At 34.5% G+C, this 16114-nt stretch overlaps 1 protein-coding gene across 6 annotated transcripts in view; it reads right to left on the bottom strand.

Annotated features, from left to right (window-relative positions):
• LOC108741015 (glutamate receptor ionotropic, kainate 2) overlaps nt 1-16114 on the bottom strand; it is a 56432-nt gene that overhangs the window by 10095 nt on the left and 30223 nt on the right. For 5 of the 6 annotated variants that reach the window (XR_001938448.1, XR_001938447.1, XM_018475578.1 and 2 more), the window contains exons 6-9: nt 15674-15815; nt 11283-11453; nt 5918-5938; nt 801-953 (exon numbers count right to left, since the gene is read on the bottom strand). Coding sequence is in view for 4 of the 6 variants with exons in the window: in XM_018475578.1 (XP_018331080.1) it covers nt 801-953; nt 5918-5938; nt 11283-11453; nt 15674-15815 (487 nt within the window). In the remaining 2 variants the exon portion in view is untranslated. The remainder of the gene's footprint in view (nt 1-800; nt 954-5917; nt 5939-11282; nt 11454-15673; nt 15816-16114) is intronic. The other variant, XM_018475580.1, reaches the window with a different exon arrangement.

The following is a 16114-nucleotide window of genomic DNA, read 5'->3' as shown; positions in this document are numbered from 1 at the left end:
ACCTGATCAACGAGGGGTGCAGAATTACTAAATAAAGATAGATAGTGGTACATGGGATAACAGTTTTAGGTGTATCATTCTCACCGGTTAAATGATGACTTGAACTGTGGTACAAATCCGGAGAGTAGAGCAGAAGGTTCTCTTCATATATACAGGGATGGTGGTAGGAAGAGGTGAGGGTAGTTGGGGAGAGAAAGATGAGACGAACTTAATGAAGACAGTAGCGAGGTGATAGATAGAATATTGCTACTGCCCCAGCATTTGCTTAAGTGACCCAAGAAAAACTAGTATCACTGACAGGGAATCGAACCCGAGTCTGCCCGTATACTAAGCAACGGTCTAAACCTCCAGGCCAAATCGCTGGGTACAGGATAACGACAAATGCACGAAGTGATATTTATCTTTCTAAAATTTTCAATTAACGAGTATTAAATGCAAACTAAATTGAATTGTTTTAAAAGAGCGATTGCATTATCCTTTCAAAATAAGCTAAACCAGATTAGCGTTTCGTAAAATCGATGGAGCAGAATAAAAAGGGCGAACCATCAGGAACGATTTACTAAGTACGAGCATGGATAATTTAGAGCGGCATTAGTCAAATAAAGAACGGTCTGGATGTTTTTCTTCCTCGATTTTCTCGTGTTCCAAGCGGCTAAACCCTGTTGAAAATTCGACGATGTCAGCAGGATTTAATTGCAGCAAAATCCCTGGGTTGTAGACTTCCAAAAACACATTATTATTATTGCGCGGTCACAGTTTATCCAAAAAACAAAAAAGTCTAATAACAGTTGAAAGCTTACTATCTTCATGTAGTTAATGAGGCTGTAGCCGTGTGGCCAGGTGTCTACGGCATCACAGCTGAGTGGCTTAATGTCTATCTGTTGGCTGGTGTCCAGGTCGTGAAGCGCCTTGGCGAACAGGTGCACGGCGTCATACATGAGGGCCGTTTCAGCCTGAAAATTGGAAACTATGTTGACAAAAGTTGCTCTTCTCAAAATCGAACAAGAACACAACGACACAAATACCTAGAGAAACAATCTTGTACGCCAACCGTTTTATTGGAAATTTATCTCGTTATTGAACCAGAATTCCTAGGAAAACCATTACCTATCAAAGCACATCACTACTTAGTTATATTTTGTCATACCATGAACAAATTTTTATTTTTAGAAAGTACAACTGTTAGTTTGGAATCCTTTAAGGGACAAACAACAAAAAAATTAATCAAATCGATTTCTTTTCATATTTGTAAAGTTAAATAACTTTATTAGAACCTAAACTTAATCTTGTAAGGGCAGACAAAGTATCCCAAACTGAGAGGATTTTCCAAGTAAAGTTACTAGGTATATTTTGTTTAGTTTTTGTTGTTTATGTCTATGTGACGCTCAGATTGCCTGTCAGCCCAAGATGTTACATTAAGTCAGGCTTTTTACCAGCGAAAATGCATTTTCAGTGTGCATACGACGTATTAAATCTTATACATGCTAGATAAGCAACGAAAATTACCATCCTGATTGCATTAAGTAATTCACAGGCGGGTCGTTACCTTTATATAGTACAGTAATCCTAAATCGATTGAAAAAAACATTTTCTGCAGTAAAAGGCCATTATAATAACCAATGAGATGCTTCCTCTATTTTCCTGATAAGAATAATACTTCTAAATCGTTTTCTTTCAGTTTTGAAGTATTTTTTATTCCTGCTGAAGTTCAACGACAAGATAAATCCTCGCAATCGTCATGTAAATCCGTTGAGTGGCAGCTAGCGTTTCGCAAAGCGTGGATTATCAATTCTATTCAATAGAAAAAGGAGCAAACAAAATTCCGCTTTATAGGTACAGTAAATTAGAATGTTCACTGACAACTGATTGGCGCTTGTATGAAAAATCGGCCCCTCTATGTGTGGGACTGTAGCATCTGGTTCTACATGATAGAGAATTTGTTATCAACTGGATGAAGAGACCTCGTCGGGTCAAAGCTCTGTGAATTCGTAAGGACTGTTCTCACGGGATGCATATAACACTTTTGTCGAACTACCTGTTTGATTCTTATCATATCTGCAAGATTTGCATATGTGAAGTTTACATCAAAGTAGAAGTTCCTTTAGGTACGATTATTCCATTACAAGGGATAAAAATCCAATTTTATTCTGTTTGTGCAATAGTTTTAGTTTTTCTGAACTTTCTTCTTCAATTCCATTGCAGTTGTTTCTCAAAAATAATTAAGTGTATTAGGTATCGCAGTTTTCGAAGGTTACTACTTCAAAGTAACTATTTTAATCAAAATTTCTCTCATATTGTTGAATATAATAGTTATAATTTTGTTTCCGATATATATCATTGTTGTTGACCACAGGATTTTTATGTACGGTAATCAAAAAGTAATTAATTTCCTTTTCAATTACAACACTCCGATGTGGTGTTTCTCAAGGGTCTAACTGGGGGCCTCTATCCTTACAGTCCGGAAAATGTGAATTACTCAAGCATCATTATATTGTATAAATAATTTTCTAAAGGTTTATCTAATGGATAACTAGCATCGGTCGTAGTACTACACATCGCCATATTGAGAGAATCAAAAAACTAAACAAGAAACTGATGTTTCTTTCTAATTTGGCCCAATAGTTCAGTTGATATTAAAATTCGTCTTGCGTAGCTTCATTTGTAATGAAGTATATTTATGTTAAATTGGTATTCCTGTCTTTTGCTGACCCTTGACGGCACGTGACATGGTAGTTAACAACGTTTTGAACAAGGCGTACAATAATCTTCGCATATTCCCGACGACGTCTTTTGCCCAATTAAACTTCCCTCAGACCCCAAACAAATACACCCGTATGTATGTATAAACTTTAATCGAAACTTTTTTAATCAAAATTTGAAAAAACGAACAAATAGATACACGGAATCCTAACCGGAGAACCAACTTAACATTATAGTTGAAAAGAAAAACATGTTCTCCTATCTATACATGTATCATGCACCTTATGATTGTAAATAAGGTCACTGTTAGTCCTTTAGAAAACAGAGAACAATTATTTTCTGTAATTACTATTAAAGTTTTAGTAATAAGTACGTAGACACTATATGTACTGCTAAAGATTTTTGGTACCTACACAATTTTAAGTTCAGATTGATTTTCTTTCGGTAAGTACCTCGCATTCAAAGTTTTAAATCAGTTTCTCTTCTACTGTCGATGCTACACATTTTTCAAACATTTCAGGTGATATATTTCCCTTTACAAATTTTTTATTGATTTTCAGTTCCCATGTACTACGCTACAGTAAGATATCAACGAGCCGCCGCTGGTATTTACCTGCACAAAGGTAGTTGTCGTTGTCTTCGCCATTTATACTTGTTATGTTGGAGTGTAAACGGTGCAGTTGTGTATGGAAGCTTATTAAAACCGTATCTGTTCTTGCGAGACCTGGTGTGAATGGCGCGCAGCTTCATTTGCATACTTTATTTAAGATATAATCTAATAACCATTGTAGGGATGCATTACGCTGTCAAATAAACAACGTCGCTTTGATGACCTCTATAGAGTTCAGAATTCACTTATTCTGCCATTCATGTCTTTAATATATATAGTTATTTAGGTTTAGAGTCCATTGTTTAGAACGAATTTGCGCGTATTTGGTGTCCTGTCCAGGTCTAGGAATTAATTAATTCTGTGCACAATTGGATCGGACGCACGTACAATGCTCCAAGTGCTTTTCGACACGGAATTTTTAGTTTAATTAATTGCATTTGTAAATAAGGTCACTGTTAGTCCTTTAGAAAACAGAGAACAATTATTTTCTGTAATTACTATTAAAGTTTTAGTAATAAGTACGTAGACACTATATGTACTGCTAAAGATTTTTGGTACCTACACAATTTTAAGTTCAGATTGATTTTCTTTCGGTAAGTACCTCGCATTCAAAGTTTTAAATCAGTTTCTCTTCTACTGTCGATGCGTTAGATGTCGTAAAAGGTGTTAAAGAAACAAATCATGTAAGAAACCGAAGTTATTGATTACCACACTTAACATGATGAGGATTGGGTTCAGCTAAACAAAGATAAAATTTAATACGAAAAACACCATGGAGTGATACTCAAGGCCCTCCTAAGAGATAACCTATATATTCAAAACCTTTTCCGCTAAAAATTCTTACAATAACAGCCTTCACTGTCAACTTCGAATCTCATTCCCGTTTTTTCTTTATACATATAACGGCCATGAAACTTTCTTTTGTTTCGTATTTTATATGCCTTTTCCACATTTCTTATGTTACAACGTCTATCATAGGAAAAAAACAAATTTAATTCCTCATGAAATGGGGTATTTTAATATGGAGTTCCCCAGGGATTGGATCCTCTACTTACTAGGTTACGGTTACTGCTGTGTTAGCTAGTAAATTTATTTTATGTGACACACGTCAAGAGACTTTGTTATCCTCTACTATTTCCTAAATATCTTCAACTAAAATAATAAAATTCGCACGGTTTCTGGCAGTTTTTGAATAGGAAATATGCTATTTCTAGGTGGAGTTCCGCAGGGGTTCGTCTGGGGACCCCTATCATTATAACACTCTACCAACTGTACTGCATCTACAGTTAAAAAGTTACTAAAGGTTTTGTACAACCGTACATATACACAATGGTATGTAATTTGTTATAAGTACAGTAAAATGTAACCAACATTTTTTATTAAAAATTGGTACTCGAATCGAAACTTCGTTACAGTTTTCAACCGGGACATACGGAACGCGTTCGCTTTATTTACGGTAACTCCGTTTCATAAAAGTCTAGTCAGAGATCTCAACACTAAGTGATGCCGAAGTTATCTGTTAACTTATGTGCTGCATGTACGCGTTCAAGAATTTAATCTTTCTTGCTAGTTTTGAGTCATGGCGGATGCCAACATCGACTTGCACTTTAAACTTGTTAAACTACAAGGAAACTTTGTTGTCTTTGCTTATCGCAGTTGGCNTTCGCAAATAGTTAAGGATGTGGGCTGTTCTAGTTTTAGGGAAATGCGAAGTTTAGCTCAGGATAGGAAAGAGTGGAGGTACGTGTCCAACCAGTCTTAGGACTGATGACCTTATGATGATGATGATGAGGATGAGGACAATTTATCTCGTTTTACAACTTTATCTACTTGGCGATTGTAAAAATATAATCAATTTTTAGAGGTTGTAGAGTTGCTTCTGTACTCGTTATTTCCATTAACTAAAAAGTATTTTTTACTTCTTCATTGAATCCTTAATTCTGAAAAGATTTGACCTTTCCTTTCTTCTTGAAAAAGGAGTATAGGATTAAAGTTCCTTAAGAAAGAAATGTTTTATTCAAATCTAAAATCTATGACGTAAAAGTCTCTTAAAAAGACGCTCTTACTCCTTCGAGTGTATATTCCATACTTCACCCCCGAGACAACGAATTCCTTGCTTATTAAAAGGAAAAACATTCTTGTTGTTGTCCAGACAGTAGCAAACATAAATTAAACTGAGTTAATCCAAATGGAATTATACATTTACCCAAAGAGGTGTATTAAAGAGGGAGCATGAACGGTTTATATTTTTTGGGCAAAATTTGAAGAATTTTGTTTCTTAAATTTTACTTTGATTAATATCTACCTACACAAACTTTTTACCTGTACCGTAGAACAAAATATTAAGCAATTTATAATAATGCAGGACTGCGAGGACTTGGGCAACTTGGAAAGAATTTCCATTATCCCTAAAGTTGATTATATCAGAGACGTCTTCGAACCCGTAAAATGATTTGTAAGTCTAATGATGAGTGGTTTGCTCGGTCGTACAAAGTTGGAAAATCAATTTTCAGTCTCCTGTCTACAAGAATTTCCTTTCCTAATTCATCAGCACCTCTCCGAACTTTAATACAACACCGCAATGTATATTGAACGCATAAGGCTTACCTTCACAAAAGTTCTGTTGTCCTGGAAGGCGTGAAACAAAAAGCAATGATATAAATATTCGGTTTTTATGTCCTTTTTCAAACGCGTTAGATGTCGTAAAAGGTGTTAAAGAAACAAATCATGCAAGAAACCGAAGTTATTGATTACCACACTTAACATGATGAGGATTGGGTTCAGCTAAAGAAAGATGCGTTAAGATAAAATTTAATACGAAAAACACCATGGAGTGATACTCAAGGCCCTCCTAAGAGATAACCTTTATATTCAAAACCTTTTCCGCTAAAAATTCTTACAATAACAGCCTTCACTGTCAACTTCGAATCTCATTCCCGTTTTTTCTTTATACATATAACGGCCATGAAACTTTCTTTTGTTTCGTATTTTATATGCCTTTTCCACATTTCTTATGTTACAACGTCTATCATAGGAAAAAAACAAATTTAATTCCTCATGAAATGGGGTATTTTAATATGGAGTTCCCCAGGGATTGGATCCTCTACTTACTAGGTTACGGTTACTGCTGTGTTAGCTAGTAAATTTATTTTATGTGACACACGTCAAGAGACTTTGTTATCCTCTACTATTTCCTAAATATCTTCAACTAAAATAATAAAATTCGCACGGTTTCTGGCAGTTTTTGAATAGGAAATATGCTATTTCTAGGTGGAGTTCCGCAGGGGTTCGTCTGGGGACCCCTATCATTATAACACTCTACCAACTGTACTGCATCTACAGTTAAAAAGTTACTAAAGGTTTTGTACAACCGTACATATACACAATGGTATGTAATTTGTTATAAGTACAGTAAAATGTAACCAACATTTTTTATTAAAAATTGGTACTCGAATCGAAACTTCGTTACAGTTTTCAACCGGGACATACGGAACGCGTTCGCTTTATTTACGGTAACTCCGTTTCATAAAAGTCTAGTCAGAGATCTCAACACTAAGTGATGCCGAAGTTATCTGTTAACTTATGTGCTGCATGTACGCGTTCAAGAATTTAATCTTTCTTGCTAGTTTTGAGTCATGGCGGATGCCAACATCGACTTGCACTTTAAACTTGTTAAACTACAAGGAAACTTTGTTGTCTTTGCTTATCGCAGTTGGCATTTTGAACGTCGAAAAAGCTCGAAACCGAAAGATAAAGAACCGACTTAATTATTTATAGCAGTCTATTTACGTAGTCACAATGTAATTAAATTTAATCGATAAAAGAACGAAGTGACCTATATCGCCGATTTTCTGGATAGTATATATATTACAATAAGTGAATAAATTGCGTTTAAATCTTTTAAACAGCCCTTGTAATGACCGTAATATTCTCAATAAATAACCAAGTGAAGAGCTAAACGCGTGATCGCCGTACTTCTGGCAGCGCGAGCGGAATGCTATGTAACGATGACGTTAGCGGCAAGTTTGTAGGCCTAGCGCTCCTCGCATAGGGAAGAGATCGTAGCAGTTCTATCAATGTACTTCATCATACGTCAATACTACATATTCTGGATGTTATTCGGGGATGGGGGATTGTTATGGACAGGCAGTACTAGGTATACACTTTTACCTACCTAGCTTTCTCCAACCTTCCTAGAATTAAGCAAACCGTCTAAAAAAAGTACAAATGTTCTGTTAACCGGATATTTATGGCTACGTCCTCGAATTTGACTCGAGGACAGCTTTTTAGTAAATTCTTTGAATTCACCCCAAGCCAGCCGAGGGTATATAAACCTCTGGAAAAGAGAAAGCAAGGGAGAACATCTAAGCACTCATCTAAAATCGTTTCTAAATCGTCACTGTCTCGTTCCATAATTGTAGTTAAAGTTCATTAGTAAATAAATAGTGTATTGTTAATTTTAATAAAGTATAATTAAGGACTTATCGTTGCCGAAAGTTTGATTTTGACTTCCAAGTCTTAACCATCTCGCAGGAACCCTAATTTAAAGTTCCCGCGTATAAATATATATTTATCGGGGACACAACATTATAAATTTAGAGAGATTCTGCATCCGTAAAATTATATGTCACAGTTCACAGTAACACTTACACTGTACCTGTAGCAGTTCCAATAACACCAACACTATTTCGACTTATTATAATATAATTTGTCACTGTTTACTCGAACTACTAACTTCCTTCTTCACTTTTAGACCGCAGGTGTAATTGTTTCACTTTATTAAATTATTTTGATATAAAAAAAAAACATTCACTCACTTGTTTCACTTTTCTTCGTCTTTTCTCGCAATATATACGTGTCTTCTTCAGTATATTTAAAATAATTAGAAACTAAACCATTTAGTTAATTATCCTTTGGAGTTTTTGACGAAAATATCTTGAGTCCGTCATCAGAAACAGTTACAACAATATATTCTGTTGTTCTTTTTCGAACAAAAGTTATTTGTTAGTCTTCGCGTTCCTCGAACGCGCGTTAACGAAGAGCATATTAGCTAATACAGAGATTTACGTTCTTTTTTGTTAGACACATTTTTTGTTCGGTCTCGACCGATTGCGAAATGATTTATTATTGTTCTGGTGCTAATGTTTGAGGAGTGCTTTTAGTCTTACCCTTTTTCGTTTGACCGGCAGCAGCGATCTGAGAATTTTCGTAAAATTGCTGCTTTTATGAATCGACGGCATTATCGTACTCGATCATCCTCTACTAAGTTCCTTTTTCAATACCTCCTGTCCGTTTTTAAAACGGGTTAGCCATTGGATTATAGTGCTCGAATTGGCCGGCTCTCCAAATTTTTCATTCAGGCGACGTATGGGTTCCGAATTTTCCGGAGCGTCGACCACTTCTTTCTATAAAAAAAAAAACAAGCAGCGTTTTTTTCTTAATGCTTCTGTGCACCTTCGGTTAAGTTAATATGTAAAAATTCAGTTTCCCAGTACACACTGCATAGTTTTTTAACACTCAAAGGTCAAATGTACTTAATTTTATATGTCACACCTAAATATACCTATGTTTAACACACCACAATTTATTAAAACTCATTGTATCCTATTGTGTTCTATTACACCAAACTAGGAATCCTTTTTTATCCATCCTTATCCTTATATCCATAAACAAAATCACCAGGAGTTAATCCTTAATTTCTAATAGACACGCTCCCCTTCTTGTAAATGTTCATGGAAGAAATAAATTTAATAGTTGTCTTCATAATTTTATCAAACATTTGTTAATTATTAAGAAGTATTCTAATCTAATCCTATAAAAATATGCACATGTACCTATATCCCCAGTATTAAGCCTTAAAATACGTTAGTCATTCGCCATAATCATCCTCTAGGAACAATCTCTCAATCCAATCTTGTTTTCCTGTTCGAGCTACTTCTTTAGGTATTATTTTTTTGTGAAATATTTAAATCTAACATTATCTCAACTGAATTTAATCTTTCCATTTTTGGTTCATTATTAAATAATTATTTGTTTTTCTCGTGGAAAACACGTGGAAAATCGCTTGTATTGAACCCAACCTTTGTCATTCGTATTTACCAATAACTTCTCACTCACAAACACAATATTTTTGCGACATATATTACATAATTAACTTAAAATATTGCAGAGCAAAATTTGGCGGAAATGAATTTATTATATTTCCGTATCTAGAATAACGATTTTGACGATTTTATATTGTGTAAATTATACGGTTGTTACTGTATCGAAAAATCGAGTTTCATGTAGTCACAATTAATTAGTAGAAACAAATTATCTGTACAACTACCACGGGGCACAATGTAATAATAATTATTATTTATTAATAGGATGGCTTTGAAACAGTGAACTATTCCATCTGTGATAGAAATTCGCATAGAAATTATTTAGTACAACCAAATTTCGAAATTGTTTTTCAATATTAATTACGTATGTCGTCAATTATTATTGTAACAAAATTTGATAAATGTAAAATGCTTTCAAAATTATCCCTATGATCTCTCGTGTTTGTACAGACACAAAATGGGTTGTTTATTTCAGTTTTTGTTCATCATTTTACTGAGAAATTTCATATTTTGTGCTTCAAAATTTCGTAACATTTTCGGAATTTTCTTTGATTGTAAATCTCGTGATTAATCGCTGCGTTAAATGACTCTATTGAAATTTTTTTGTAAAAACGTGACGACGGCCTAATAATAATATTCCTTTACTCGCAAAATTAATTAAAAGATAAACAGATAATGCGTTCGAGTTCGTTCGTTCTACTTTGTCGAGTCTATTCTAATTTCGTAAATTACTAAGGTAGCGTGAATTGTTGGAAATTAATTTAAATGTACCTATCTCGAGGGGCGCCCGGTGGTTCACTCGCGGAAGCGAAGTTTTTGTATAAAGAACTGGGGTTCGAGGGAAAATTCTTAACAAGTGAAAAGGCCTAATTGCTTTATTATTGCTTTCGGTGGCGAACTGAGAACTGAAAACCTTAATTAATAAGATCTGAAACTGGGCAGATTGTCTAATATAACAAATTACTCTCTCGTTCCGTTCGTTTCTTCTTGCTCCTTCTACTCTAGGCTACCAGTCACAGTCGAAAAATTTTCAAAACTCTAATAGATAAGCAACAAAATACACAAACATCTTGTTATCTTAATGTATCAACATCAAAGATATCAGCCAATAAATCAATTCATTTTTGTTTGGAATTCTGTAGGTAGTCCTTAAATTTAGATAAAATGTCAAAATTTACAAATTAAAATGCGAAAAATCCCTTCAAATTCTACAGTGGACAAACACATAGGTCAACTGACGAAAGGATCACATAACATAAAGAATATTAACTTACGTAGAAGACGAACAGTTTAAATCTTATTATTTAAAAAGCTTCTTCAATGAGTATTGTCAGAATGTAAATATTCAAGAGATATTATAAAGTGATAACATATTTCCTTAATTTATTGTTATGTTTACGTCTATTATTAGTCTTCTTTGGAGCGAACTGTTGCTAGTGTTTTGTAGTATGTATTAGCGTACTAAGCACTATTAATTACGGAATTGCTAATTTAATTATGTGTATTATATAACAAGGACCGTACTACCGAAAAAATTCTATGTAAAACGTTTTGATCTGTGAACGTTTATTTTCTGTGTTAACGAATGTTAGTTCGGTTTATGATATTTCTGTTTAAAATTAGCCGTAATCTATTTATTTCACGGCTTTGTCTCATGACACAAAGGGCAATTCATCACTTGTCATTTTACAATTCGGTCGGTAACAGGCGGAAAACAATAAATATACCCGGCAATTAGAGAACATTATTTGAAATATGAGGCGCTGATCGGTCCATTATTACATTCAACAGTTTACCCTCTGTTTTATTTTACGAAAACAAATGTAGATAGCATATTTTTTACGTAAAAAATTATTAGAATATCTTACCACGAATTGGTTCGACTCTGGCTTCCGGTTCCGGTTATTATCATTAACAGCCATAGCTTGCCACACTTTTAATATCTTCCTCACTTCCGGACCATCAGGATCCACCAATCGGAAGGCTGTTATGTTTGTACCGCCATATTTAAATTCTTCCAAATCTACTCCGTGAATATCCTGAAACAATAACAGGACGTTTCCTTATTGTTAGATCCTAGGCTTAAACTTTTACGTAATTTAATCTGGGCGGAAATAAACGATTGGAAAAAGTGAACGAATCTAAATGTCTATACTTGGATGTATGTTTGGTTGCATATACACATATCATGAAAATGTCGCCGAATATAAAATGTAGGTATAGGAACAACAACAAATGTATAAGTAGATGTTTTTAAAGCTTATGTAAATGATTTCCTCCTCGCATATTCATTATAAAACGCTGCAGTAAATGCAATTGGCAAATATGCTGCAACATTTCATAAAAATTGGATGAGATATCTGTCAACAAATGTACGTAACGAGACCTTTTGTTCGACTAATTGCTATTTGAAGCGGCACGGTAAAACAATTCAACTAACTACGCCTACTACTGGCATATTTTTTAATTGAGCCTTTTTTGCACGACATCTTCACCCAGATAGTAATTTTTCCATGTACTGTCGCAGTGTGGAATCGTTTTTCGTATGTTGAATTTTTGTTTTTGTTTCCTGCATCTAGAATAACGCCCAACTGTACCATTTAAAACAAAAAAATCACTGTACACGAAGCCTGGACTGCACGGGAGGTGCATTTGAAATGCCAGTTGCATAAGTAGAACAGTCTCGAGTAGTTGTTAATGTGGAGATTGTAATTTTCTTAAAGTAAGCCACTTGGCAAATGTCGTAAAATACCCAAGAAACGGTTATTATTATCAATTTAAATTTTTATCTATTCACATGGTCGCCAGCAAAACTCGTTAAAACTTTTGTAGAAGTTTGCGTAAGGAGAAAGTTTGAAACGATATTGTAACGTTTTATGAAATTCTACCCCCATGGAAAGCTTTAATAAAGGGAAGAAAAATTATCTGTGTCTACATTTCCGAAATAAGTTAATAAAAATTTTCTTCTCCAAAGTAAAGAATGAAATTAAAATAACCTATGGTTACACTGTGCTAAAAAAAAGATAAGGTAATATAACGTTGAATATTTATAGAAAGATATTACATATTGTGGCGAGCACGAGCGTGTTTGTGTGCGATCGGACACACGTGTGCATGAACGGCTAGCTGCGGGCGCCTTTCTTCATGTGCGCCGCATTTGTAAATGTGTGTGTCGTACCTGCGTTCTGGGAAAGCAGTTAAACAGTTCAAAGAAAAATAAACTATCCGGACGTTTTCCAGAAGGTTCCCGAAAGTAAACAAAAGAATATTTAAAGAAAGAGACGATCGCCGAAAGGAGGAGAAATAAATTGACCGTTGGAGAAGTGAATCCAGAAATAAATTGACAGTGATAGCAGTAAAATAAATAGCGCAGTGAATAGTAATATATCAACAGTAGTGTAAATAAATAGTTTTTGTCGTTATCAGTCTTAGAAGCTAATTATGTTAAACCCACGAACATTACAATATTGTGCCTGCATAAAAAGATTCAGAAAACTATAAAATTTGTAACAGTGAACCTGTTTGCGTTAGATTTATTTGAACTATTGTAATAACAGTCATCAAATTTTTATGACATCAATATTCTCATATGTAGGATTCCTGAAACTTGAAAATCTTGGTTATTGCGGGGTTTTCAAAGCAACATTTTGTTTAAAATGTTTGTTATAGAGCACAAACTACCTTTCCTTCGATGAATTTTATGGTCATACAACTATGAAGTGTCCTGCGAGCTCAACTCTTTATTACCTTACATTTCATGGAGTGTCATGTCTTTTTAAAAAATATGGAGCTTCCACGCAATTGTTGGCAAACAATGTGTTACATTTTACTTCATTAGAAGTTAGTTTTCAATTTTAAATGGATAAAAATGTAACAATTTCCTTAATATAAATATAATTCTTTCTTTAAACTATAGCCTAACTATTTTTTCATTCCTGTTAACTTCCCCTTTACTTCCTTAAGAATGCCGTCTACGTAGTCGTATTGAAAAGATAAGCGAGAAGGTACTCGGTCGACAATTTCGCTGAAATATAAGAATTCCGAAGGGAATTGAAACAGAATTTTATTCAGGTAAACAATAAAAGTAGCGCACCTACATGTCAAGGGACTGTTCAGGAAAGGTGAACGCGATTCAATTGTCTGTTAAACAATTTCCTTCTATAAAACGCGACCAAAATAGAATATACAATAGAAATACAGAGTGATCATAAAAACATATTGCACTCGCTATCGAATAATTTATACTGATAAAATTATTCTAAAGAAGTTAAGTTTTATTATTGTGTGCTTACCTGCGATTATCTTTCGATTTCCAAAACAAATTTTTAAAATTTTAGGCTTGGTATCGTTATACGAAGCAGTAACGTTAATATACTTCATTTACTTTCTCTAGCTATGTGCCCCTTCCAATGTCTTGTATGCGCGCTAGCAAAATCGTAGGTAGGGAGAAAAAAGCTCAGTATACTCTCGACTCTTGTTCATTAAACATACTTTTCAATACAGTACCTGCCAAAAGTTTTGTTCAATCATGAATAGTAGTGCGAGTCGAAAACAAGCGTTAAAGCCTTTAATATGTCTTCAAATATAAATAAACATCTCGTTGATATTTTCAGTAGTAAATGGTACCAATTACAGCACATTTGAGCAATGCTATTGTACTGGATAAAATGGTCAATTTTTCCGTGCAGTACTGTACAGATTATACGCTCCTCACCGGTTAAGAGTTCGACCGAGAGTTGTCTCCTTTCTTTTACGGTCTAGTGCTGTTCTTTTCTACTTTGCGCCAGTCAAACTGAAGGTCACATCGCTACAGAAACTAAACGAAGTATAAATGCGGAGTACCCCAAGTAGTTATGTTAGGACCACTGTTATTTTGCGTGGCCTTAAGTCTAAAGTAACAGAAGGAGTTCCGCAAGATATTGTATCGGGGCCAGATCTATTTTACTAAATTACCTTCCCAATTGCGATATCTTCTCTGTTCTTTGGGTGAGTTTATGATATTGAGTAGTCTTTGTTTTTGTGCCCTGCAGGTCGTTAGGGATTCTGTAGATACCCACGTTTTCGAAAAAGGCATTTATCCGACTAATAAATTATTCAGAATACACTTACGAAGAAACTGGATACGAAATTACTACGAAGTGTAAATATATGTATGTGTAGGTAAGGTACCTTCCACAGCACCTTCTCGTTCTCGAGCAATATATTTCTACGTCCGAAGGAGAATAAGAATTGGTTTCGTGCCGCAGAAAAGACCCAAAAAACAAACAGAAAATAAATAAAGCTGCCGCTAGTCTCATCTTCTATTTGCTTACCAAGACAAATGGCCTCAAAGGGCACACTTGGAAACAAAAATATACATGTCCTGCTTCTTAATCAAACGAAAACAAAATTGAAATTTTCTTCAACGGAAAAGTGACAAGAAAATCCATATAATGAGGCGTTTCGCGTGTTTCGGACATTTTAGAGATCGTTACTTTAAAAGTCCAGAAATTGTGAACCTTTACCCTACTCTTACTGGCGTTTCTGATGGAGTTAATTGGAAATGTCAAAGTTTGACTTGTAGAGTTCTTAACCGTAACTGATTCTAATCATGAACTGACTGAAACAAATTGCGTAGGTATCAGAATCTTACTGTAAATTATTGTACAATACAAAAGTATAAAAAGTTATTTCAAAGTTAACAGAACTGAAACACAATTTTACTAATTAATTGACGTTATCAGAATTTCAAAGTTGCTTATAGTTTCAAAATGCGGCAGTCAATTTTGTTTTCGATCAGATTTCGATACCACAAATCATTATTGATTTAATGGCGACATTGGAAGAATAGAATTTGGCGTCAGCCTCCTTCCTGATAGTTCGATCCCTGATAAAGGAAGTGGCCAAACATTCTACTTAATAATTTACGCTTGTTCAAATGGATCAGACTGGTTTAAAATCTACCAATAATTCATGTTCCCTGCCCAAATTTCCGCTTCAAACGATGTGCGCTAAATTGTTGGAAAAGCTTTACCTTTTCGAAACTTATATTTTTAAGCAAAATTATTATGAAGATTACTCTGCTCTTAGTTGATAATAAAAAAAACGTAGCAGTGAAAAAAGTACATAACAGACAAGTACCTACAGTTCTAAAAATTTATATTGCTTTTTAAACCTGGCAAAGACCAAAGACAAAATTATATGTCCTGATACAGATCTTAGAAGCGTTGTATTATTTCGATACACTATCAAAATAGAAATAGAACTTAAATGTTCTTACCAATGAGGTAATCAGATAGCTGTGATAGTCACTCATCATTCCAATCTGCTGAGCCTGCTTCAATACGTCATAGATCTTCTCAGTGGTGCAATCCAATACAATGTGGGATTCCGCAGTATTTTTGATTTGCTTCAACAGAGGTCTGAAACAATAACAAAATCTTATTGAGATAACCATAATTTAAGTCACTTATGTTTACATAATATTGGTCAGAATTTATCCTATTTATTATTTTATAATATAGTAGGTTCTTGCACTTGAAGAAGCTACTGTACTATACTTCGTTTACTTTCTGTAACGATGTGACCTTCAGTTTGACCGGCGCAAAGTAGAAAAGAACAGCACTAGGCCAGAAAAGGAAGGAGACAACTCTCGGCCAAACTCTTAACCGGTGAGGAGCGTATAATCCGTACAGTACTGCACGGAAAAATTGACCATTTT

The sequence above is a fragment of the Agrilus planipennis genome, unplaced genomic scaffold, assembly GCF_000699045.2.
Source record: "Agrilus planipennis isolate EAB-ADULT unplaced genomic scaffold, Apla_2.0 scaffold238, whole genome shotgun sequence".
Classification (NCBI taxonomy): Eukaryota; Metazoa; Arthropoda; class Insecta; order Coleoptera; family Buprestidae; genus Agrilus; species Agrilus planipennis.
This window is presented reverse-complemented; position numbering and strand designations above follow the sequence as displayed.